Source organism: Phyllobates terribilis, unplaced genomic scaffold (genome assembly GCF_046119375.1).
Source record: "Phyllobates terribilis strain yellow unplaced genomic scaffold, ASM4611937v1 Scaffold_3__8_contigs__length_932513732, whole genome shotgun sequence".
Classification (NCBI taxonomy): domain Eukaryota; kingdom Metazoa; phylum Chordata; class Amphibia; order Anura; family Dendrobatidae; genus Phyllobates; species Phyllobates terribilis.
Window position 1 is genome coordinate 243,738,314 of NW_027362763.1, and position 27,424 is coordinate 243,765,737.

At 43.5% G+C, this 27,424-nt stretch overlaps 1 protein-coding gene across 2 annotated transcripts in view; it reads left to right on the forward strand.

Annotated features, from left to right (window-relative positions):
- NYAP2 (neuronal tyrosine-phosphorylated phosphoinositide-3-kinase adaptor 2) overlaps positions 1-27,424 on the forward strand; it is a 321,145-nt gene that overhangs the window by 212,253 nt on the left and 81,468 nt on the right. For both annotated transcript variants that reach the window (XM_073674695.1, XM_073674696.1), the window contains one exon: positions 21,152-21,453. In XM_073674695.1, coding sequence (XP_073530796.1) covers positions 21,152-21,453 — 302 coding nt within the window. The remainder of the gene's footprint in view (positions 1-21,151; positions 21,454-27,424) is intronic.

Genomic DNA, 27,424 nt, shown 5'->3' on the forward strand with positions numbered 1-27,424 from the left:
GGCAGAGCTGGAGGCGGTCATGTGACCTCCAGCTGCCATAGCAACCCCAGGTCCTGGAAGGAAACGGAGGTCTTCGGAGGTAAGTAAGAAGACCCCCTCTCTTCCTGCTGTCTCCTATATGCCGCGATCACTATAGATCGCAGCATATAGAAGACAGCAAAGGGTTAACATCACTGGGACCTGATCTAATCAGGTCCCGATGATGTACCCTGTCAGAGCTAACGCTCTGCACCGGAATCGCAGTGCTTGCAGGACCCTGGGGGTCCTGAGCACTGCGAGACCACCCACCGTTTTTAAACGTCGGCGCTGCACAGAGCCCGGCAAGCGCCGACGTTTATCTACAGTGGGCGGTCGGGAACCGGTTAAAAAGGCATTTAGTGCCCTACACAAAGCAGTAATCCAAACATTTCCTATTGCCTGCTAGCAAGCACACACCAGGCAATTTTCCCCACTGTTTTTGGGGTCACAGCCTGCCTTCTGTCCACATTAGTCCACTTAAAAGGCGCTTAGTGCACTATGCAGAGCAGTAGTCAAACATTTCCTACTGTTTGCTACAAAGCATGCACCAGGCCATTTTCCTCGCTGTTTTTAGGGTGACAGAGTGCCTTCTGTCCACATTAGTCCACTTAAAAAGTGTTTAGCGCCCTACGCAATGCAGTAGTCCAAACATTTCCTACTGCCTGCTATCAAGCAAAATGGCCTTTACCCACTATTTTGGAAGCCACCATCCCAAGTGCCACCAATCACAAATAGTAGTTAGGCTGGAGTAGGAATACTGTCCTGGTTTGTCCACTGCACAATGTGCATACAGTTTGAAAAAATTAGCCCTATGGGCTGAGTCATGGTTGACGCAGGAAGCCACCAACCCAAGGGCCACCAATCACAAATAGTAGTTAGGCTGGAGTAGGAATACTGTCCTGGTTTGTCCACTGCACAATGTGCATAGGGGTTGTAAAAATTAGCCCTATGGGCTGAGTCATGGTTGACAAAGGAAGGAAACAGGTTTTTATGGGAAGGGGGTGACGTTAACAGCAGTAGCATAAATCTGCATTTTTGGTGAATTTAGGTTGGCTTGCTGTCATCTAGAGGGATTACAAACTGTGAAGATATCCAGTCCTTGTTGAATTTAATCAGAGTAAGTCTGTCTGCATTTTCCGTGAAGAGGCGTGTGCGCCTATCAGTGATGATTGCCCCTGAACTGAAAACACACTCTGACACCACACTAGCAGCCGGGCAGGCCAGCACCTCCAAGGTATATAAGGAGAGGCCGGGCCAAGTGTTCAGCTTAGACACCCAATAATAAAAGGGACCCCTTGACCATGTTCTGCAACTTATCCCTCCTTGTCATTGTTACAGGCACAGATAGCCCTTGCTGTTGTGCTAGTTTATTGAAAATTGCCCAATTTGTGCACATTTTCCCCCCGCCGGTACCTCTGCCATCAGCATTGTCTGAGTGTGATGTTTTCAACAACTGATCTACAACGGCCCTCTTGAACGATTCCATTGTAAAACTCTTTGGTGACTTCAAAAGGAGAGAAGGAAATTTCTCCTTGTACCGTGGATCGAGAAAGGTGGCCAATCAGTATAGGTCGCTCTTGTCACCTGCACCTTAAAAACATCTCCAGAATCTGACCTTTTCTCACCTTTGAAACTGCTAAAACTCTTATTGTCGCTCTTATTCACTCTCGTCTGGACTACTGCAACTCTCTTCTGATCGGTCTCCCTCTTACCAAACTTTCTCCTCTCCAATCTGTCCTGAATGCGGCAGTCAGGGTCGTATTTCTGTCCAGCCGCTTCACCGATGCCTCCATCTTGTGCCAGTCATTACACTGGTTGCCCATTCGCTACAGGGTCCAATATAAACTCATCACTCTCACACACAAAGCTCTCCACAGTTCTGCACTTCCTTATATCTCCTCTCTCATCTCTGTCTATCGCCCTACACATGCTCTCCATTCTACAAATGACCTAAGACTAATGACGCGCCCCCTGGGCCGCGTGGGGAACCCAGAACCGGGCCTCTGGTGGGATGCTGGGGGTGGTAGTCTCAGTGAGGCGGCGACACGGTCCGTGGCTCAGGGTGGTCAAACCAGTGGCAGTCTTAGTGTAATAACAAATGTCCGAATACGCCACCCGTGGATTGCGGTCAGTGGGGACCGCCGCTGCGCTGCAGGCCGCTGAGGCTGATGTTGTAAGCGCAGCCAAGTATGGGATAACTCCCCACGGGAGAAGTATTGCCTCAGGGCAGCTAGTGTGGATGATGGGAGTGATGGTGTGAGCGTCCCAGTACTGATGGTGCTGGTGCGGCGATGAAACACAGAGACGTGGGGTTGCAGTTTCCAATGCTTTACTCACAGTTGTTATTCGTGTCAATCCTGCAGGCGATGACTGCCCAAGCCGTGCTGCGTCCACCAGGCAGGGGACTCGACCATCTCCCAGGCAGTTCCAGAGCGTGGCACAGGGCTCCCTTCTTTTCCCTTCTCTGGCCGTCCTCACCAGTGACCCACCTTTGTCCAGCTTCCTCAGGCCTTCTATTGGCGAAACCTATCTCCGGTTTCCCTGACCCTACGTGGTATGCTTTCCTGGTGGATGTAGTGAGGGGTCGCACCAAGATGTCACAACCTCTGGTCTTTGGCTGAGGAATCTGTTGCCTCCACCAATTTGGGTTCCGGTACCCTGCTCTGCCAACCCTTCACCCGCAATCTCCTGGGCCTTTGGGGTTCCCTCTGTCCTCGTGTCTCTGGGCCTTTCTTGATGTTCTTGTTCCTTTCTTACTTTCCTTTCTGTTCCTTCTTCTCTCTCTCTCTCTCACGCCCCGGCCTCCTGACAAGGCCTGCCTGGGGAGCAGAGCCCATGCAGCAGCTCTGCTCCTTGTCACTCCTCCTCAGACTGAACTCACTCTCCGGACTGAACACTGTTCTAAGATGGTGCCCACCTTTTATACCTCCCTCTAACACCCGAACCCAGGTGACTAGCAACCAATGGGCTCCTACCTATGCCCAGAGACCCACCCCTATCTGCTCCTACACCACTGGGTTTTCCTCCCCCTCCCCACTCCAGCCAGGGACAGAAGCTGTCGAGCCTGCACTTCTGTGGGAGCACCGTTGAGCTGTCCCTCGGAAATGGGGTGTGTGTGGTGCATGCAGCCTAAAGAGTCCTGGTCCACAATCCATCCTTACCCGGGAGTGGAATATCACACCTCTGCTTTGAGGTGCAAAACCCCTGTAGCAGCCGAGCCCTTGGGGTGTTACATTCCCCCCTGGTAAATCACAGCACGTCCTCGGGCTGGAAAAGAGCAAAACAATTTAAAACATACAAATTTTTTTAAAGTGCACTCGCATATAAGACATTAACCATTAACTCATCCCTTTATGGGAGGTACTCTTCTCTTTTTAACGTTACTGGTTACATTTTCATAAAACATTATAAGACTTTCTTCACACACGGAAAATACTATAGGCTCTTTTAGCAGCAAATTAAACTTTCCAATATAAGACATTTTCAAGTAAAACATTTTCTTCAAAAACACATTCTTGATCTCTGGCCGCCGTGCAACTTGTGACCAGGTAAAGGTGCAACAGTCCAGTTAATCTTGAGGTAGACGTTGCAGTTTTTGTATAAAACCAGTAGGGGGCACTTTAAGAAGCACAACTATTTACAAGGGTGGCCGCTGTCAGTCCTCGGCCAGTGGGGATAGGGGAATGGCTGCTCACAGTCTTCAGCCTGGTTAGGGATTAGGGACACACAGGTAACAGTCCTTTAACAGTTCCACACTAGTCCCAACGGGGACCAGACTCCATTCATCAACAGTTTCTATACCCTTACGGGTAACTATTTACAGTTCCACTTTACCATTCACTGGTAACGGTGTCCTCCTCGCTCTTCCGGGTAGTCTTCAGGTCCGTCCGGACCCTCAGGGTAGTCCATGCCTGGGCGGTACCGCAGCTCCTCCTCTGTTAGACGGTGGACATGGAGGGCATACAGTCCCTTTGTGCCCTTGTGCCGGGTGTAGGTGACCACGTCGCCGGGGTACAGGTCACGGCCGTGATGTCCCTCTGGCAAATGGCTTTCAACGTCCCTTCTAGTGACGAAGACGTCGGTGTCAGCCTCCGGGTCTCTTATGAAGCCCCAGCTGTGCTCCAGCTGGAACTTTACTACGGTCCCGGTGGCTCGGGGACCGCGGATGGCTTGGGAGTCCTGACGGGCTCTCCTCTTCTGCTCCGTGCTCCGGGCTTGGAGTCGCTCCTCCCTGATGCGCCTCTGCCGCCGCTCCCTTTCAAAGGTGGCCAGCTGCTGACGGCAGGGATCCAGGCGACGGGCTGCGTCCTCCCGTGTTCCTTGGGGGAACCCCATTAGATCTTCGCTGGTGGGGTCCCATTCGCGCTGGGCTTCCTGTAGTGCGGGCTGGGCGACTTCCGCGGGCTCCGGAGCCGGTATTAGAGGCTCACGTGGGGGTGGAACTCTCCAGGGCTGACCGCTGGTCAGTTCGGCCTGCCACACCAGGGGCATTCCATCTGGGCCCATATGCTGGGCAAAGAGATCCATGCCCAGGGGTGGTATGGCACGGGACCCCCTTTGGGGAGCAGCGCCCGGGGGCACTCGGCCTTGCGACCAGGCCGGTGGTCGTCTGATGGTCGCGCCCGGGGATGGCACAGTCACGGTAGGGGGCGCTGGTGGGGCAGCGGCGCCCGGGTGTACTAGGCCCTGCGTCCCGGCCTGTGACGTCTCCTGCTTTACGGCGCCCGGGTTCTGAGGGCACAGCGCGGGGCGGGGCGTGTCAGCGACGCTTGCAGCCTGAGGCCTAGCTGGCGGCGGTGGAGGCGTAGTGTCAGGTACGGTCCCCAGGGCTTCAGGTCCCGCAACGGAGGGTGGGGGCAGGTTGGTGATCTCAGGGCTTGGGGCGATGACATCCCCGTTACCTGCCTCGGCCTCCGTGGCTTCCTCCGCGGCGTAGTCTGCCACCGCCGGTCCTTGCGGTGTCCTCCGCTGGCTGTTTTTGTGCTGCCGGGCCAACTCCTCCTTCCACCCGGCAAACACATCTCGCTGCGCCCGGACCATCCTCTGGTTTAGGTCCTCTAGCGCAGCTCGTGCGCAGTCCGGGTCTCTAGGCAGCTGGGCCAGCAACTCTGTCAGGCTGCAGGGTGGCTCAGCTTGCAGCAGGCTGCGGGCCAGGGTGCTGGTGGGGTTCGCTGCTCCCTCCATCTCCGGGTGCAGCAGGTCCAGACTGATCCAGGCCGCGCCCGGCCCCACAGTTTTCTTTCCTATCCGCCCCCATGGGGAGTGGTCTTGGGGGCATCTGCTGACAATCACCCTTAGTGGCAGCCCCCCCACGTTGATGGACATTTCCACTGCTGCACTCATAGTTGCTGGGGGCAGGCCCCTTCTTTGGCGCCATTCTGGGACCTGGCCCACGATGGGAGGCAGCTTCCTGCTGTCTTTTTGTGCGCACATAATGGCGTCCGCTCTGCCAGGGCGGGAAAAACGGATGAAGACGACGGGAAACGGTCCAAAATGGCGTCTGATGGCGGGAATCGGCTCCAGATGGCGGGAAACGACTCCGGACGGCGGGAAACATCTGGAAATGGCGGGAGACTTCTTTTCAAGGTACATGTACAATCTTCCTCAGGCACGCAATACCCGTTGGTGGTGGGTTGGTTTGAATCCTGCCGACTACGCCAAAGTTGACGCGCCCCCTGGGCCGCGTGGAGAACCCAGAACCGGGCCTCTGGTGGGATACTGGGGGTGGTAGTCTCAGTGAGGCGGCGACCCGGTCCGTGGCTCAGGGTGGTCAAACCAGTGGCAGTCTTAGTGTAATAACAAATGTCCGACTACTCCACCCGTGGATTGCGGTCAGTGGGGACCGCCGCTGCGCTGCAGGCCGCTGAGGCTGATGTTGTAAGCGCAGCCAAGTATGGGATAACTCCCCACGGGAGAAGTATTGCCTCAGGGCTGCTAGTGTGGATGATGGGAGTGATGGTGTGAGCATCCCAGTACTGATGGTGCTGGTGCGGCGATGAAACACAGAGATGTGGGGTTGCAGTTTCCAATGTTTTACTCACAGTTGTTATTCGTGTCAATCCTGCAGGCGATGACTGCCCATGCCGTGCTGCGTCCACCAGACAGGGGACTCGACCAACTCCCAGGCAGTTCCAAAGCGTGGCACAGGGCTCCCTTCTCTTTCCTTCTCTGGCTGTCCTCACCAGTGACCCACCTTTGTCCAGCTTCCTCGGGCCTTCTATTGGTGAAACCTATCTCTGGTTTCCCTGACCCTACGTGGTATGCTTTCCTGGTGGATGTAGTGAGGGGTCGCACCAAGATGTGGTCACAACCTTCGGTCTTTGGCTGAGGAATCTGTTGCCTCCACCAATTTGGGTTCCGGTACCCTGTTCTGCCAACCCTTCACCCGCAATCTCCTGGGCCTTTGGGGTTCCCTCTGTCCTCGTGTCTCTGGGCCTTTCTTGATGTTCTTGTTCCTTTCTTACTTTCCTTTCTGTTCCTTCTTCTCTCTCTCTCTCTCAGGCCCCGGGCCTCCTGACAAGGCCTGCCTGGGGAGCAGAGCCCATGCAGCAGCTCTGCTCCTTGTCACTCCTCCTCAGACTGAACTCACTCTCTGGACTGAACACTGTTCTAAGATGGTGCCCACCTTTTATACCTCCCTCTAACACCCGAGCCCAGGTGACTAGCAACCAATGGGCTCCTACCTATGCCCAGAGACCCACCCCTATCTGCTCCTACACCACTGGGTTTTCCTCCCCCTCCCCACTCCTGCCAGGGACAGAAGCTGTCGTGCCTGCACTTCTGTGGGAGCACCGTTGAGCTGTCCCTCGGAAATGGGGTGTGTGTGGTGCATGCAGCCTAACGAGTCCTGGTCCACAATCCATCCTTACCCGGGAGTGGAATATCACACCTCTGGTTTGAGGTGCAATACCCCTGTAGCAGCCGAGCCCTCGGGGTGCTACACTAACATCCCCCATAATCTGAACCTCGCACCTCCGTCTCCAAGACTTCTCTCATGCTGCCACCAGTTCTCTGGAATGCTCTACCCCAGACAATCTCACTGATTCCTAACCCCCACGTCTTCAAGCGTGCTTTAAAAACCCATCTCTTTAAACAAGCCTACCACCTCAACTTCTCAGTAAACTAACTTTCCCTTGTTCCCTCCTTCTAAATATTATTCAGAATTTGCACCCTACTATTCATCTGTCTCCACACCCTCCATGCACACGATAACTGCACTCAATACTTGATTATTGCACTTAAGAATACTGGCTGATGACTGGATCATGCAGCTTTATATGAAAATCCCTACTTATTATAATTGCCAGACCTGAAATAACAACCATTTTTCACCTATTGTGTCCACCCATTTTCTTGTAGAATGTAAGCTTGCGAACAGGGACCGCACTCCTAATGTAACTGTTTAAACTGTCTTACCTTGTATTGAATTTATTGTATGTACATGTCCCCGCTTAATTGTAAAGTGCTGCAGAATATGTTGGCACTATATAAATAAAAATTATTATTATTATTGTTGGATAAAATGTGTATCACACGAGGGTCTTGCCACAGACACTTACACATAAACTGCTCCATGTGTGCCAAGCTGCAAAAAGGCAAATGTTCTGTGTCCTCAACAGTACAAACAGTACCCATCCTCTCCTCATGCTGACTTGCCTCCTCCTCCTCCTCCACCTCCTCCTCTCCAGTCCATCCAGGCTGTACAGACATGAAGCTTGGGTTGGGTGTCCCCTCTGTAGCATTACGAGTCCACTCAGTAGCACAGAAAAACAAGTCCTGTTCCTTCTCATCCTCCTCATCTTCCTCCTCATCACCCAATGTTGCCTCAGAATATTGGCTGGGCTGGGTAGCATCACCCATTGGGAAATCTGGCTCCACACCAACATGCTGGGCACTCAAAGCTTCCTCTTTGAGATTATGCAGTGATAGTTTCAAGAGACACAGCAGCGGGATGGTTACGCTGAAAATAGACTGATCACTGCTCACGATGTTGGTGCAGTACTCAAAGTTCTCAAGAACATCACAAATGTCAGCGATCCACACCCACTCGACAGTTGTTATGTGTGGTGGCTGACTCTCAGTTTGACGGGCATGTTGAAGCTGGTATTCGGCTACTGCCCTCTGCTGTTCGCTAATCCTCACCAACATATGATAGGTTGAGTTCCACCGTGTGGGCAGGTCGCAAATGAGTCGGTGACTTGGCAAATTCAAGCGCTTTTGTAGTGCTGTAAGAGCAGCAAAAGCAGTAGAGGAATGGCGGAAATGGGCACTAATACGGCGCACCTTCTCAAGCAGGTACGGCAAGTCTCGGTAAGTTTTCAGAAACTTCTGAACAATTAGGTTCAGCACATGAGCCATGTATGGCACGTGTACCAGCTTGCCAACCTTTAAAGCCGCGACCAGGTTACGACCATTATCGCAGAAGACCAGACCGGGTTGGAGGTGCAGCGGGGAGAGCCACTGATCAGTCTGTTGTTTTAAAGCTTGCCACGGGCTCTGCTGCAGTGTGTGCTTTCTGACCTAAAGAGATCAGCTTCAGCAGAGCGTGTTGCCACTTTGCCGATGCGCTGCTGCACAGGTCCCAGCTTGGCAGTGATGAGTAGGGTAATTCACCAGAGGATGAGGAGCAGGAGGAGGGGAAAGAGGAAGTGGAATATGAAGAGGCAGAAACCCTGACAGAAGTTGGGCCCGCTATTCTTGGCGTGGGTAGGATGTGTGATGTTCCTGTTTGCGCCTTTGTCCCACCCTCCACCAGGTTCACCCAGTGTACCGTGACAGAAATGTATCATCCCTGTCCACAACAATTTGTCCAGGTTTCTGTTAGGTAGACCTTCTCGTCTTCCATCTCATCCTCCTTCCCAGTTGATATTGTAGGCTGACCTGATGGCAACTGTGTCTCATCATCATCAGCCTCCACCTCTGGAGACAGTAAATGACGTTCCTCCAAGTGGCATTCTTCTGGCTGTAGGTCCTCAAATACTTGAGCATCAACGCACACCACCTCCTCTTGTCCCTCTTCAATGCTGCACGGTGATAGGCCAGAGCCAACCAAAGGATATGTACCAAGCAGATCCTTGGAGTGGCCAAGCTTGGGGTCATATGTCTCCTGTGACTGATAATGGAAGGAGGAAGGAGAACCAGCTTCAGGATTGGATGGGCCAGCCTTCTGTGTATCCACAGTAGACTATGTGGTTGTGGAAGATTTGTTGCTGCTTGACAAATGCGTAGAGGCCTTGTCTGCTATCCAAGACAGAATCTGCTCTCACTCTTCTGGCTTCCACACACGTTTATGTTCCAGACCGGGAAACTTTTCCAGGAACATAGTGGATGCATCAAGCTTCTTCTGACCTGACACAGACTGAGTGCCTTCACGCGCAATACTGAAAACACCACGTCCACGTCCCTTAGCAACAGGCTTTTTTGGCATTCTGGGTTTTGTTGACAAATTTTCAGATGTTGATGGCACAAGCCAAAGTAGCTGTCACAGCCAAAATAGTGAGTCAACCATGACTCAGCCCATAGGGCTAATTTTTACAAATCCTATGCACATTGTGCAGTGGAGAAACCAGGACAGTATTCCTACTCCAGCCTAATTACTATTTGTAATTTGAGGTCCTTGGGATGGTGGATTCCTCCGTCAACCATGACTCAGCTCATAGGGCTAATTTTTACAAACCTTATGCACATTGTGCAGTAGACAAATTTGGAATGTACAGTGGTCCTACCAAACTAATATTTGTCATTGGAGGCCCTTGTCACAGGTTGTGCCACATTGTGACTGAAATAGGGGATACATATTCAACAGAAATGTACTGTCAGTCACCCTATTTGGCAAAAAAACATGCCTGGCTTGTGCCACATTGTGACTGAGATAGGGTTTACATATTCAATAGAAATTTACACTGACTGTTGATGACCGACTGATGTCCCTCTGAAAACTTGAATTGAGGGCCACAACTACTACAGTACTCCATTGTAGATAATGTTTGTCAAGGGAGGCCCTTGTCATGGAATCTTCCTGCATCTATGACACAGCCCCCAGGAGTAATTTTTGGAAATACGATGCACATTCTACACTGGACCAAGTAGTACAGTATCAAGAAGTCTTCTCTTGCTATATAATCTGGGGAATATTGACAATCAAAATCTCTGAGCCATTTGGAGAAGCTTCTCCAACCCATCCTGGAGGGGGGCACCATATATCCTTTGTCCATTGACTTGCACAAGTGATATATTTGAGCTCGTCATCCAGTTGACTAGTGCAGCTTTATTTTTTTGGTTCCCAGAGTTCAGCCATACCTGAGGATCGTAGGTCGCACTCACTGTTACCTTCTAGTACTCCATTTCTCTTGGCCTTTTTCTCTGTAATCTCTGCCCTTAAATTAGTTAAATAATAGAGTGAGGACCCTACAATATGAATAAGTGAGGGCACTCTCAAATGTACACAAGAGGGACCTCCAAAATTTCTAGAGGGCACTTCAAAATGTATGTTACAGGGCCACGCGAGGGCTCTCCCAAAACTCAGATTTCCTGCCTACTGCAGGGCCTCTGAACATTTGAATTTAGGTCCACAGTATCACATGGTGGTGGAGGAGGAGGAGAAGGAGGGTCAAGCCCAACGCTACAATGGGCACATTGTAAACTGCTATGGAATATGTATTCCACTATCTGAGTGTCAATGATGGAGGGACCGGCTAAATGTCTATAAAAAGTAACAGCTGTTCCTCCAAAACACATGTTACAGAGCCACCTGAGGCCTCTCAGGTCAAACATCAACATACCTACTGGTACGTTCTAGCTGTGCTTGTAAAGTGATGGGGAATAGCGAACTAAAAATGATGTATGACAGAGGGACCTACAAAATGTATAAGTCAGGGCCCTCCCAATTGTAAAAGGTGAAAAAAAGCCACAACAGTATGTGTGAACAAAGACTAAAAGCCATATTTTTTTTTTTTTCTGGTTTATTTAGCCTTATATACAAGTGATTGTGCAGGAAAAACAGTTTCTTAACTTTTTTGGCCTGTTAAATGCAATTTAGGTTAGGTTTGGTAATTGTTCTTGTGTGTCTGTAAAAGTGGCGTAATACTGCGACAAACTTATTCCCAGAAACCATATGCGAGTCAGAAATGCATGCAGGCATATTCTCCAGGCTCTTCCCATTCTGTTTCATCACTTTCCCATCCATTTCAGCCTTTTCCTCAGGTCCCCAGACACCTTTGTAGGGTCCAGCAGAAAATTACTCGCATTTCCCATTGACTTACATTGTACCAGTTGTGCTCATTTCAAAGTACTCGTTACGAGTATATTACGATATATTATGAATATTATGGTACTCGCTCATCACTAATTATGGCATAATCTGTAAAAGATGCATTTAGTGTTACTATTAAACATATGGAAGCCATCTTGTATAGGAGATCTATGATGCTTCTTCATTTTCCATGTCATGTTGGTGCAGGTCAGCTTTGACTTCGCGTTCTCCTACAGATTAGAGCTGAAGGTCAAAACAAAAGAAAACCCTGTGATTAGGTTCTTATTGGGGTCACCAATCTAAAAATATGGAATTGGGAAAGTGGGTATTTCCCTTTATTTCTAGTAATTCATTTTAACTTCTCATGCAGTAGATATATCCTTAGAGAAGGACAATAAAAGAATAAATCCGCTGAACAGGAAAACAGCACAACCTGTGGCCTGCAATGCTATTATGTGTGGCCCATGATGACTATCTGGTCATAGACATGTTTGTATGTGTCTGCTGGCTTTTGACATGTATATTCCTTGCCAGAGAGAAGAGATGTGGTGTAGTGCAGAGCAGGGATGAATAATAAATACTTATTGTGCTCTGTGTAACATTCTCTGGAACCCCCAAATATTAGCAGAACGGGGTCTATTGAAAAATTGTGGAGCACTCCAGAAACAAGTAGATAATATGGAGAGGTGGCCATACATGAATGAGGCTCTCTTCAATCTGTTTTATAGAGGAGTGAAAGATATTTTAGCAACTAACATAAAAGGGAATCTGTCAGCAGGATTTTGCTATGTGATCTGAGGACAAGAGGTACTGGGCAAAACCATAAATTCAATGATGTGTCACTTATCAGGCTATGTGCTGTTGTTTACTTACAATGAAGGTTTTATCACTAGGACATTATCATTACTGTAACAAGTAACTGTTGCCTTGTGCTAATTCATCAGACCATGCCCCCTCCTGTGATAAGCAGCTCACTGTCAATATACAATGTACAAAGAGAGCGGTGTGGGCGGGGTTATCTTTCTCGACTCTGCTGCATTCTACATCTAAGGACTCTGATTGCATCAGAACAGCTGCTCCTGGTAATCTAAGTGATACATCGATGGAATCAGGGTCTCTTTGCCTACATCATGCTACTCTTAGGTTAGGTAGCACAAACCTGCTGACAGATTCCCTTTAAGTACAGTAGAAGGAGCAGCATGTATAGTCTCTTCCTTGTAGAATGCAAACAGGTGAGAAGGTGACTCTTCATTTTCATAATAGGTGGGAATCCTGGAACTGTAACTTGTATTTGTGTACAATATTTTATGTATTGCCCAGATTATAATATCACTTTAGTTTTTTTTTTGAGGATCTTAAAATTGGTTAAATCTGACAATGTGGCCCTTGGATCAGAAAAGGTTGTGCGCTTCTGCTGCGCAAGATAACTCCATGGATATAAGATGTACTTATTAACAAATACAGGCCCCTATACCCCTTTAGGTGATGTGCTCATCTCAATCAGTTATGCTTAGAGCTTAGTATCTCCGAAGGCATATCAATATAGGTGCACTTACTTGTCTTTGGTGCCTTACTCATATTTGAGCAAAAAGCTTCATAACAGTGTAGGAGAAAATTTCAAAATCAGGATCTGACACTGAAACCTTGAAAAAGTCCTATGGAAACCAAGTGTAGTTTATTGTAGTTTAAATATGGTATATCTTCTATGGGTTATGGAACTGATTCGACTCATTATCAAATAGCAACCAAATTTTAATTTTTCAGGTTGGGCGATGAATACATGGTCAATGAAAATAATGAGTGCATAAGGCTTTATAAAATGGGGAATCATTTTATAAACATTTCTTCATGGCAAAAGAAAAATACATATATAGTGATTGATACAGAGACTTTCAATTTCTTGGTGGTCATTATTCCACTTTGAGATTCTTTGATCTTATAAGACCCTTGTGTATGCTCCAAATAATGTGAATGATTGTTGTTCTTGCCATATTTTATCCCATTCTTAGCTACAATAGCATAATATCTACTATCTACATGGAACCTTTACAATTATATGATTTAATTCTTAGCTTTCCTAGTGCTTTCCTATTTTATAGTCCTGTAACATATAATAATCACCTGGAGAGACATGTGCCATTACTATGCTAAATTTCCACATTTGCTGATTGCACATTTCACAGTAGATGTCAGTCTTAAAATGCAAATACAAGTGCACATTTATTTCAAATGCATTCCCATTAAAATGCACCTTGGAATGAGGAGACAGACTGAAAATATCTGTTACCTGAGTAACAATGCCAATGGTCACATGTTCCAATATTATCAAGTTGAAACTTCTATATTTGTCTATATATTTTATATAGCAACATAGCCACGTATAGAGGATATGGAGGTTGCAGTCACACTGAGGAGACAGACACATTGGAAGACATCAGTTTTATAAAGGGCGCATGGTAAGAAGGGGTCACCTTACTAAACTTTGCATTTGGGCTTATAAGCTTCAAATTACGTCTTTGGTACAAGTACTATCCTGGGGATAATCTCAGTGGTTATTGTAGGTCTGTCTGGTCTTCTCATCTCCTTGGAGACAAAGTCTACTTGGGGGTGATAAAAATGCTTTACCTGCCTGAAATAGGTACCATAGAGAAGTAATTTTTTTAATTTAAATTTAATATAGCACAGTTTGTATAAACAGCTTTACTTTATTTATAACGTCTAAAACTGTGTGACCATTAGGCTATGTGCCCATGATGCAGAAATGCTCAGGATTTTTTCCTGAGCGTTTCTGCATCTCCCTGGCAGAAAAAACGCATGCGGATTGTACATGTGGATTGTACATGCGGATTGTACATGCGTTTTTTCCTGCCAGGGACATGCAGATGTGAAGCGTTCTTCACATGCATTTCCGCATGCAGGTTGACAAGCGCTTTCCAAGCGATTTTAGCATCACTTGGAAAGTGCTTGACAACTTGGTCACACTATATAAATCCATGCAAACGGCATGGATTTATATAGTGTGACCCCAAAGAATGGTTAAAAATAAAAAAGAAATATTATACTTACCTTCTGATGGCACCCGGTGTCTTTATCCGATGCGTCCTGGTTCGCAGGCAGCTCGCGGTAGACTAAAGGACCTGCCGACGTCAGAGGTCGCGCGACGCATCACATGACTAAATGACGTCATGGCAGGTCCTCGAGTCCACCGCGAGCTGCCGGCAAGCCAGGACGCATCGGATTAAGACACCGGGGGCCATCAGAAGGTAAGTATAATGTATATTTTTCATTTTATTCTTTTTTTTACAGGTACTCTGGTACCCGGGTCCGGAGGAGAGTCTCCTGTTCTCCAAACCCGGGTACCATCCGCACATTGAAACGCATGTTATCCGCATGTACAGATGCAGTGATGTGGATTCCATGCGTTCCAATGCAAGTCAATGGCGGCGAAAACGCCGCGCTTCCGCAAAATAATTGGTAGTGCTACGTATTTTTCCGCACCATTGCAGACCTTCTACCAAGCGTTTTTTAAGCGTTTCTGAAGAGGAATTGCGGCTGCGGAAATGCTTAAAAAACGCATAGTGGGCACACAGCCTTAATTCCTAATTGTTACAGCCCTTTCACACGCGGCAGATTTGCTGGAAAACTGAATGTCACTGTCTGAGTCATCTGACTAGGACTTGCAGAATTGCATGTGCATGCTACTGAAGCAATTCCATACAGTTAAATAGGGGGTAAGGCAATGAAGATGTTCCATTTGAATATACCCTAAAGGTCCTATAATGTTTGTGTGTTAACGATATGTAAGCGACCATCTATTGACAAAGATCTAGACATACTGATCTGAGTGGATTAAAGAAATATCCCGAAGTTTAGAACAGTTTTCTATGTGTGGAGATGCTGACGATAGTAGTTGTTCAGAGTATATAAAAGCTAGTCACTTATTTGGAGGCTCATACAGGGCATCTAATACAATGTTTCTGCTAAGTCGCTATCTTTTTGTTTGAGAATTCAGAACAGGCTTGAACTGGCCCACTGGGGACGGGAAACTTCCCGGTGGGCCCCAGTGGTGGCGTGCTAGTATACCTGTTTCACTATTTACAGACAAGGGCAGTGTATAATCATTTGTGAAACAAACGATGCAGTTTAATGTTATATGGAGGCATAAGTAAATTTGTGTACTACGGTTAAGTTATTTTAGTATGTAGCTGGATACTGGAGCCAAGAATCAATGTCACTGGTGGGCCCTTGGCTCGCCAGTCCGACACCAATTCACATTTTGTCATGCCTCCTTCTGCTCTTACACCTTATAGTATCTATATTAGAGTTTGGTGTGTAGGCTAATGATAATTCAAATAGCCTTGTATAATATTGCTGATTTGATCGAAAGTCAAGTTCGAAAGGAAACAAGTGCATGCATATCATAGAGTCAGCCCCTCCTATTGCTTAAGGACTCCTGAGAAAAGGGGTACCCATGTTGGGTGATTTCTTTTCTGTAATAGATGTGAAGGGACCCACTCCCTTCTTGTTCTACAGCATTAGCAAACAAGGATATGGATGGCTATCAAAGAATGAATGAAATACCTCCTGTGAAGGATACACCATTTAGGAATGTGATGGTGTTAGGCCTCATCAGAAGGTGGCTTAATTTTATTTTTTTGCTCTGGAGCTCCCTTATTTTTATGTATCAAATTGGGAAAGACGAGAGAAAGAAAGGCGTTGTGAATAAAAATTAACTTTTATTAATGTAATTTAAAATATCATAAATATCATAAGTGTGTATAAAAACACATACACCCTGTATAGATGTATATAAGGTCACAGCTATGGATAAGGTGGCTGTGACCCTGTAAATCCTGGAAATTATAGGACAGCACAAATTTATCTTGCCACAACCAGGGTCCCTTAAATTAAATGTTTGGGTAACAAATCAACCTAGGATTCTGAATTAAACCTATCCCAAGTATGTATATATTCTTTATTTAGTGACAACTGCCCTTATTCACAGTGCTGTACGTTTTGAGCACCTGCCACAATCTTAAAAGTGCCCATAGATCGCTAGCATGCAGTGTACTATTAGATGTGTCGATATATAAATACAATTAAAGGTCGCCCCTGTGTTATGTGCGATCATATATCAAGGGTGTGGAGATTGTATCTGCATCACCACCATTATCATGCAGGTCAGTTAGTCAGCCTGACCGTTTAGGTGAATATTGTCCTTTATTTAATCTTATTTTTACGTATGCTTCTGCACAAACTACAGTGTTAATAATCAGTTTAGGGCAATATAATTGCTGCCAGTCTTTATTTTTTCCTGGTAACAATAATATGTTAAATCTAGTGATGGGCGAGCAAGCTTAGCACAACTCGATAGTCGATCGATCAAGTATTGAGCAGTGCCAAGCATTGCATGGTGCTCGAGTGCTCAGGTCCCCATGAGAAGCTCATTTGAATTTTTTGAGCCTGGTGCGAGAGAGAGAGAGAGACTGTTCATCCTCCAGAAATATGCTCGAGTTTGCCATTCACTTCCATTATGCTCGCTACTCCAGTAGAGTACATCCAAGCGTCCAACGTGCTTAATTCGAGTACCTAGCACTCGAGCATTTCACTGCTCGATCAACATCAGTTAAATCCACTGTAGCTTTGCAGCAATGGGATCCTGGTTTCAAATCCCACCAAAGACATCTGCAAGGAATTTGTATGTTCTTTCTTTGCTTGTGTGGGTTTCTTCCCACACTCCAAAGACATACTGATAGGGAATTCAGAATGTGAGGCCCAATGGGGACAGTGCTGATAATGTCTGTAAAGCGCTGTGGAATTAATGGCGCTATGTAAGTGAGTAAAATAAACGTAAAAAAAAAATTAACAAGGATAAAAACTAACAAAACATTATCTTGTATATTTAGTGTTTCATAACAATTTTTTGACTGTCCTATTTACTGTCTATGAGTTTCATTCCCCCACACTTTTCATGAACTGTGACACGGTGCCTGTTGGAAATTCTTATGATAGATTTTCAGCCAGCAACAAAATTGCATAGTAACATCTGGATTAAAGCTTCAAGACCTGACCCCCATGGGTCTATTGAACCAAACTTATGTCATCATATGGTTCTGTGTTGATCTTAATTCAGTTCATTAGAGCTGTCAGTAGGCAGGGTGTTGTGGTTGTGCTACAGACATGAAAATGTGGCTGACGACAGCTGTCTGACATTGACTTCTGTATGTAAAAATGTCTCCAATCGCTCACAGCGAGGAGACAATTTGAAAACAGTTAAAACAAAAAGCATTTTAGAAACTTTCAGAACTTCTTATGATGCAACGAATAAACTTTAAGGCATAAACAATCTGTATAAATAATAACACAAATTTGGCATTCCTTTAAATGCTACCACCAGTATACACCATGAACAGAGATCAATGTAGCTCTCTCTCTTAGAGGGCGGCATCACATTAATCTGACATCTCGAAATCCAAAATTCATATTCCTATAACATTACCATAAGAGATAATTAACTTTTCTCTTTAACAATCATCTAAATTGATGTTGTGCCTTCTAATGCATGCAAGCCATTACAGATGCAAGTTTCCTTCCTGTCAAATGTAATGAAGGGGGATCAACACCTACCATTATTTAAGCTAACAGCCTATGATGTCCTTTATTTCGAAAAGTGCTTATAAATCTGTATGTGTCAGACTTTGTGCCATGTAAATAGAGAAGAACAAGGGGAGACGATGGTTAGCAGTCAGGAGAATCAGGGACAGGTTCTTAAATTAATACAATTTAATCCATTTACTAGACCCGTGGTACAAGATCAGAACTTGGCATAAAGTAATGCAATACCATTAACAAATGTATTCTCATGTGAATTGAACCATCATTCAATGATCACTCTGATTTTCTGACGCCATCTTTTCTCTGATGGTGGCAATTTGTCCAAGGTTCATTGACTATAGTTTGGGCCGGTAGGCTAAAATTCCTTTATTAGAAATCAATTAAAACAAGCAAATCCATGAAGAGGCAATTTGCATATTACATTTCCCAGAGAAACATTACACAGCAAATAAGCCTCCTTACCTTGGCACGCCAGAGCCGGTATGTCACTCTCCACAAGGAGAAACCTTACCCCTTAGACCTCAGTCCAGAGCCTCTCATCTAGCCAAATCAGTTCTCATACTTTGCACTGATGAGCGGCAATACCCTGAAACACCGTGTCTGCAAATTGATATTCCGATTTGGCTATTATCCTAAATCATATTGCACGACTCGTTAAAGGGTCAATATTGACCTGTAGGATTGCTGCTTCCAATAGGTGGCGCTATAGAGTTCAAGTCTTCTTTTTCTCTGAAGAGGCAATTTGCATATTAAATTTCCCAGAGGAGCATTGCACGGCGAATAAGCCTCCTTACCTTGACATGCCAGAGATGGTGTGTCACTCTCCAAAAGGAGAAACATTATCCCTTAAACCTCAGTGCAGAGATTAAAAAACTAAGCATTGATAATATGATTAAGGGCGTTTGGCACCCAAGAAACCCCTTTGTTTTTTAATCTCTGCATGGATTTCCTCATTTTAATGGTTTTCCAATGAAGGACTTTTATCTTACCGGATGGAAGTACGAAAATTCCCTTTTCCAGTAGTCTGCATTCCTGTGCTGCACCAGCAGGATCTGACACTCACCGGCTCAACATTCTCAGCTGTACATTCATTGGGAAGCGTGGTGAGCTCCATAATACGTTATATAGTTTGGGTCATCTATGTACTTTCAAAAATTATTTCTTGTACCTCTATGTAAATGTGTACTGCATAGAAGACGTTAGGTTATCAAAGACACAAATGCGTAATTAAAGAAGCACTCCCTTTAAAACATTTTAAATTGCAGTCATCAAAGTATATGGCAGTGTGTACTAACAATTGCTCATTTTGCCTTTCTATCCAGCTAATTCTTCTCTTTTCCATTAGGTCTATGACATCACATGATTAAAAACTGACTAGCTGAACCCTTCTAAGCTCTATGTAGAACCAAGAGGTCAATTTTCCCTGTATGAGTCATGAGTCACTGCAAAAGTCCCTGGCATGGGGAAGGAGGGAGCAGCTGGGTCAGTTGAGACTTCCTGTTTCTACATAGAGCAGAGAAAAGAGAAGAATTAACTGGGTTGAAGGGCAAAATGAGCAATTGTAAGTACACAGTGCTATATAATATGATGATTGAAATATATTAAGAGAATAAAATCTTTGTTGGGAGTTCTTCTTTAAATTGCATGCAAAAATATGTTCATGTGGTAGGGAGTTGACACAAAAGGGATATTATTTCTCATGAATCATTTGTTCTAATTGTTTGCCACATAAAACTAGAAAGCAAGCATTCAGACTTGAATAATAACGGAATATGGTGAAATAAAAAAAGTCCTCAACACAACTGAGCCAATGGTTCCCTGATGGTTTTTATTTTCTTCACTTCTTTGTGATGGATTGTCTCCAAACACTGGCCATATGTCGATCCCACTGATATCACCACTGCAGCCAGTGATTGACCTCTGTAGTTACACATTGAGACACCATGTTTTTGCCAATGTGGCCTCAGGGATCCACTGTCTAGCAAGCATGGGGGATGTGGGTTTCAAAGGTAAACTCAGATTTTGAATCTTATTCTTCAGCTAGGACTAAAAACCCATATTAATGAAGGATGCTGTGTTGTAAATCTGTAAGAAAAAGAAGTGTGGACGGGGCAAACATTCCTAACACAAATCGTGCCCAGAAATGTCATCTGCACTTTTTTATGAAATAATGTAACAGAGACATTCATAGAATTATTCTATAGTCAACAAAGCTTCTGTCTTTTAGATTTTAGGTAGAAACATATTCTCTTAGGTGCTGACTGAGTGACAGATTCTTGGTAATATACATATTTCTAATATTTAAATATTTGTTTCTTGTTTATTTAGTATTATTAAAACCTATACTGGTGAAAGGTCATAATCATATCCAAAGCACGGTCAAATGTCATAAAGTGTTGCATCCGACTTTATTTATATGCCGCTATTCTTATATACTATAATGCACTATGATTTCTCTACATTTTCTTGCATTAACATTTTCTAACATATTCTCCTATTAATAAAGAATAGAAGCTGTTCTGCAGCACCCAGCAGTGACCACTACACACTGAAAGGAGCTGTGCTGTGCACCTCTATTCAAAGTGATTGCACTGGGTGGCCGCCAGAGCAAATAACAGCTGATCGGTCTGGGTGCTGGGTGTCAGACCCCAGCCAATCACATACTGGTAACCTATCCTATGCATAGGTCATCAATATGTTTTGACTTGCTTATCACTTTGAAGCGACTTAGATTTCTTAAAAAAAAACCTCTGGGGATTTGTTTGTACATATTGGTATTCTTGCTTAAGTTTAAAGCTGTGTTCACAAGTAGTTGACAGGGTGCAGATTTTCTGTCCAGAAAATCCCAGTAAGTCACAGTAGTAGAGTGGATAAGATTGCAAATATTTTCTTGCAGAAACTGACAAGTGGTGCAGATATTAAATCTTCATCATTTTAATTTCTTCTAGGGATTTTCATGATGGACATCACACTTTACAATGCTTAGTGTACAATTTCATAATAAATCAGTGACAAACTCCATGACTTGATCTGCAACTGGTATTTCCCATCACATTTGGACATACGTTACCTAGGGCAGGAGTTTTACCAGTGATGATCTTACACCTCATCCATGATGAATTATGAGGATCTGTTTTGATCAATTTTATAGCAGTTCTTAATGGATATTATTGTTTTACAATTAATCTGTAAATTTCAGGGGGGTTTTATTTACCAGGTAGAAAAAAAATGTGGATTTCTAATATTTCTTTTCTTTTATTTCTACAGTATTGGTGGACAAGTGGCAAGAGCAAGTGAAGGGGGCTACGTCAATAAACATTTCCGCATGGGATTTATGACAATGCCTGCACCTCAAGACAGGCTACCACATCCATGTTCTAGTGGATTCGCAGTGCGTTCACAGTCCCTTCATTCAGTGGGTGGTGCTGATGATGACAGCAGTGGTTGTTCGCGGAAACAACCACCCCCAAAACCAAAACGAGACCCAAACACTAAGCTAAGCATTTCTTCAGAGACTGTCAACTCTGGAACACTAGGCAAGAGTCCAAAGTTCACAGACAGAATAGATGGTAAGTTATCTGTGGAACATGCTTCCTTTCCAGGGAATATGATTGATGGAACAATGCTCCTATTTTCTAAATTATATTCTGGGGATTCCTGTTATGTTTTTAGAAAAAAATAACATATTTCCAGGTAGTTTACAAATAATAAAATGCTGTGCAATTAACTAATGTTTGGTAAAAGAAATAAATCTGAAAAACACCTTAGGTTGAGTTCACACAAAGCGGATTTGGTCAGTAATGTTCATTAGTGATGAGCAAACAAAGGTCACCGGGATTTGACAGCTATAGTATAGCTGTCAAATCCCGGTGACCTTTGTTTGTGTTGCTTCCCTTCCCTTATTATATTTATGTATTTTCATTGGTTTTAATATATTAAAAATAAATGTTATATTTTTATATTACCTAGTGTGCTGAAGATACTCGGTACTCGAACGAGTATACTCGCCGAAAGGGTTAACCGAACATACTCGCTCATCACTAATGTTCATCTGTCCTTTGACACAGGAAATGTATTTTGGAATGAGTTATACTTATTCTCTATGTACTCTTGATTTTTGCTAAGAAAAATATTTATGCAAAATACTGATCAAATGTACACAGCGTGAAATTAGCCCTAGGCGAGTTCCCAAAGGCCATCCACATTGCATTTGTGTGACCACGGTAGATATGTCATTTTATGCAAATAGGAATTTCCCATTTACATAATGCTGTTTATTTTTCATACCAATTGAGAATGGTTTTATTATATGTAATGTTATTCTAGGTTGCTGCATGCAGTACATGTGGAATTTTTGTAGTTTTACTTAAAGGGGTCTACACATCTTGATAATTTCTGGCATATTGACGGAATATGCCATAAATGTCTGATTAATAAGGGTAACACCACTGGGATCCAATTCTCTGTACAGTATGGGTCCCCAACCTGTGGCTCGGGAGCCACGTGAGGTTCACGGGCCTATGATCTGTGGCTCGCGGCTGTCTGCCAATGATGAGCCGAGAACTTAATATGCCCATGCGCCGGCTATTTTCCTAAAGCCCACTGCTGGGAGATCAATGTGCAGAGCGGGGACTCCGCTCCTGCCTGCACCACCGACATTTTCTTGAAGCCCACCGTCTGGACACCAAGCCCACTCCTGCTGCTGTCGTCTTCCTGCAGTAGCGACCCTGCCTCCTTAACCATGCTCCACTGCCGCTGCCACACCCCCCCCCACCCCCCCCAGTAAGCTAAACTTGGGCTATAAGACGAGACGGATCCTTATTTGACACATTAAACAATTTTTTACCTATTTTCCTCCTCAAGATTTGGGGTGCGTCTTATGGTCCGGTGCGTCTTATAGTCCGCAAAATACTGTACATCTATCATATATTTATGCCTTATTCTGTTGATGTTCCATAAATGTCCCAGTTAGGACAATTCCTTTACAAAGCAAATCACTTCTACAGTATGTAACATTCAATAAATAAATATCAAAAACCAAACTATACACATTGCAGTAAGTATGTATTTCGCAGTCCATGTCATGGCTCAACACGTGACCATCACTTCAATTCTTCTGTACATTATATATCATATAACATGATTTACAGCCACAAGAATATGTTGCAATCAATATCCAGGTTACTTAGTGCAACCTAATAGTGTGCTGTATGGGAAAACAGACTAGACCATTGCATGGAAATCATTGTCTGAAACACATGAAAGAGCTCAACGTCCTGCAGTGACCTTAGTATGTCTCCAGTATTGTCCTCTATGATAGGAAATGTCAAACAATTTATCATCACCGAAACTGCTCTTATGGTAAAGACAGAAAATCATATTGCATATAATAAAGAGAAGTGTTTTGTCGACAATAACGACTGTACTGGCTGCTAATTATATAAACCTAAACCTCTAACTAATATTTCATTACCAATGATTTTTATGGAAAGTATCATACTGAGTCTTCACAAAATGTTCTGCAAATAAGAACACAGAGCATAATGTATTCTGCTATCTCCCACACTTATTATGTCATTCCCACTTGTACAGCATTTTTCAAATGCAATTTTGATAAAACTTCTCAAAATAAATGTCTTTGAAACAACAGCTATCATAAAATATCTATTATTAAACTGTGAACGTAATGGGGAAGTTGACACAAGCATTTTAATGGGAAAACTAATTATCTTTGTTTTTGCACTGAAAACATTGAAAAATGTTGGATTCTGTTTCAGCTTTTTGTCATCACATTATTAGAATACTCTGTTCTTACTGTATACATTCAGACTGTAAAAAGAGAAAAGTTATATTCATTGAAATAAAGAAACTCCTTAGCAAACATAAAAATGATCCCCTTTAGCAGTGCTTCCTGACCACTACAAAACTTTTTTAGAATATCTGTTGTTTATGTGACTTTTCAGAATAAGCAGTCATGTGTGTGTACATGAAGATCAACTATATTTCTGTACATTATATGACTTGCATTTTGCATTTTCCACCATTTTTTTCCTTCGCATTCTTTATTTCTAATTTTCAGTCGTCCCTAAGCTAGTGGGAGGAGGCTAGCTGCTATGATGTCTCCCATACACTGCACACAGAGAAATGAAGGATTCTCATTCTCCTATCTCTAGGTTGCACAACAGCAGTAGAATGAAGGATGTTATATAGCACTACTAAACACTGTAGCTGTGAAGGCTGATCTGGGGTGAAATAATATGCTTACTAAAATGCAGCAGCATGACTTACTGCCTCTCTCAAAGTCCTTCTCTCTAATCCTCTCCCCCCTCTCCATAGACTTTAATAGGCAGCTGTAACCTGCTCCCTCAGTGAGCTGGCAGTTTTTCTAGTCTTGCGCAAGACATTTTAGCTGGAATTTTAGGTGAATGATCAGTTTTGGAGGCAAAGACAAGGAGAGAGGAAAAAGTATATTTCTCTGAGAGGATATATTACAGAGTTTCTAATATTTGCCAGTACTGTTGGTTTATGCAAAGTTTGTAGAAATGACAGTGTCAATTAAACAAACATTGAAATTAGAGCCTGGTGCTTCAACCCATATTGATGACTGATATATATTTTCCTATTTGTTTAAAACCATTTTCACCACCCATGAAATTAGGCAAAAGATCAAATTTGAATCAACCTTATCTGCAGCTGCCGATATATGGAACATACGTAATTGAATAAACCTTATAGCTACACTGATTGATTTATTGTGAATGATATAATTCACTAGGCTGGTCTGCACCAGCAGATGGAACATTGGTTTCTTTATTTCTTATATTTTACCTTACAGCATTTCCCTCAAAAAATGTATCCACTCAAATCAACCCAGTCCCCAAATGGAGCTTGCATCTCTCACACATTAGAACTAGTTACATAGACAAAGAGATGATCAAATTGATTTAACGCAAATTGAATTTGAGTAAAATTTTCTAAAATGCGCAGGTCTCGGCAAATTTGAATAATGTGTAATTAGATTTGTTTGAATTGCCCAAAAATTGCCATCACCATTTTATACATTGTATGGTTGAATCAATCAGTCAGGAACTTCACCAAAATATCTTTATGAGACCTTTTCTCTCTCTTTCTCTCTCCTCCTGGTCTCGTGTTTTCCTCCTGCTTAACTCTCACCCTGGTCTCGTGTTCACTACTGCTGAACACCTGACAAAAATTAGGTAACGTGACTCACAGCACTCAGGGAGGCCAATTCTACAGCAAACGGACAAAAGAGGCACATGTCAATGTAGAGCTACATAATTACCACTGATTATCCTCAGCCAGAAGTGTGCTCTCTCACATCTCCCTTCAAAACTACTGAGGCCCGAATAAACACATTAAAGAAAGAAACCTACCTTTCTGGAGAACAATATATTTCAATAACATTAACAATATACTTTTCAATAACAATATATTTCAATAACAATATTGGATTTCCTGCAATTCAAAGCAAACTAAATTACATTTTTAGGAAAAATTTGCCGAACCTACCGAAATTTGAATTTCAAAAAATTTGATAATCTCTACATATATGGTGATATGGACCTATTAGTATGTGTTTAAGGTGTGCCAGAAGACCCAGGTGACAAAAAGCAAGTGAAGAACATTCATCCATCATGCATATGTTTTTGTTTGTTGGGTTCAAGTTCAAGCCACTGCGCTTCAATGCAAAAATGCTAAATGTAGAGCCAACATAGTGTCCTCATGAAAACTGATTGGCATTCATTTATTATGGTGGCTAGAGTCATACATGAGTAAAAATAAATATGAAAAAATTGTATTTAGGGGTGTGTCCAGGAATTAGATCTAGATGACGTATCTTTACCTCTGAGTGTCTCCACTGATCAGCTGATAGTGACGCCACCAGTTATGCACAATGTTCTGTGCTAGAACACCCCATAGTGGCTATTTTTGGGTACTGCAGCTCAGCTTTCATTGAAGCTCAGTTGATCGGTGGGAGTATCAGATGTTGGACCCACTGGATGGCAATTTTTATTCTTAAAGGGAATCTGTCAACAGGTTTTTGTTACCTCATCTGAGAGCAGCATGATGTAGGCAAACTCTAAATCCAACTATTTATCACTTAGATTACTGGGTGCAGCAGTTCTGTTACAATCAGAGTTTTTATATGCAGCCATGCAGCAGAGCTGAGAAAGCTGCTCCCGACCCCATCAGGTTCTCTGTGTACACCTAGTCTATAGACAGTGAGCTGCTTATAAGAGAAGCGGCCGAGTCAGACTTGCAATCACACCCCAGTTGATCACAGTAATGATAATCACCTGGTGATAAAACCTTTAAGTAAACAGCAGCACACAGTTTGACATGTGAAACATCTTTCAATTCTGTGTTTTAAACCCTATCTCCTGCTGTCCTCAGATTACTTAACAAGAACGTGCTGACAGAGTTCCTTTAACACATTAGTACCAAAGCAAATTTTGATCAAGTCCAGTTTTTCAGTTCTAACGTGTCATTTTATGTGGTAATAACTGGAATGCATCTACATGTAGCAGTTATTCTCATAACATTTTTTCAGGACACATCGTACATTATGTTAGTGATAAATTTAGGTCAACATGTTTAGCATTTTTATGAAAATATCTGAAAATTGCTGAAAATTTTGAAAAATTACCAATTTTAATCCTTTGAATGCTTATATCCTTAAATCACACAAAATAGTTAATAAACCACTTTTAATACATGTATGTTTTACATCAGCATCATTTTTCTAACTTCATTTTATTTTGTTAGGATATTAGAATCATTCAAATTTTGCAGCAGTTTTTTCATTTTTTAAAGAAATTTACAAATTCTATTTTTTACTGACCTATTCAATTTTGAAGTGACTTTATGGATCATATATGTTAGAAAACCCTTAGAAGTTATACCATTTTAAAACAGCAACCCTCAAGGAATTCTAAACTGCTGTCAGGAATTTTTTTAATCCTTCAGGTGCGACACAGGAATAAGTGAAGGTGAAATTTTAAAAATAAAAATTATTTTTTTTTCCACTATGGGCAATAGGAGAAAATGGACCCCAAAATTTATTACGTCATTTCTTTTGAATGTGACAATATTCCATATGTGGTCAAAAACTGCAGGGTAAGGAAGAGAAGAAGCACTATTGGGTTTTCGGAGAATACATTTAGCTTCAACAGATTACAGACACTATGTCACATTTGCAGAGCCCCTGAGGTACCAAAACAACAGAAACCCAAGCAAAGATTGAAAATTGGACCTATAATAATAAGGAATTAATTTAGGTGTGTGTTGAGCATTTTGAACAGTGAAATGTTGATTTACATACATGCAGGGATTGGAAAGCAAAGAGCGTTATTTCATTTTTGTAGAGCAAACTTGGACACCATGTTGCACTCCCAGAGCTCCTGGGGTGCGAAACAGCAAAAACACCCACAATTGACCCATTTTGGAAACTAAACCCCACAAGGAATTCATCTAGGTGTGTGGTGATGATTTTTAACCTACAAAATACATTACAAATTT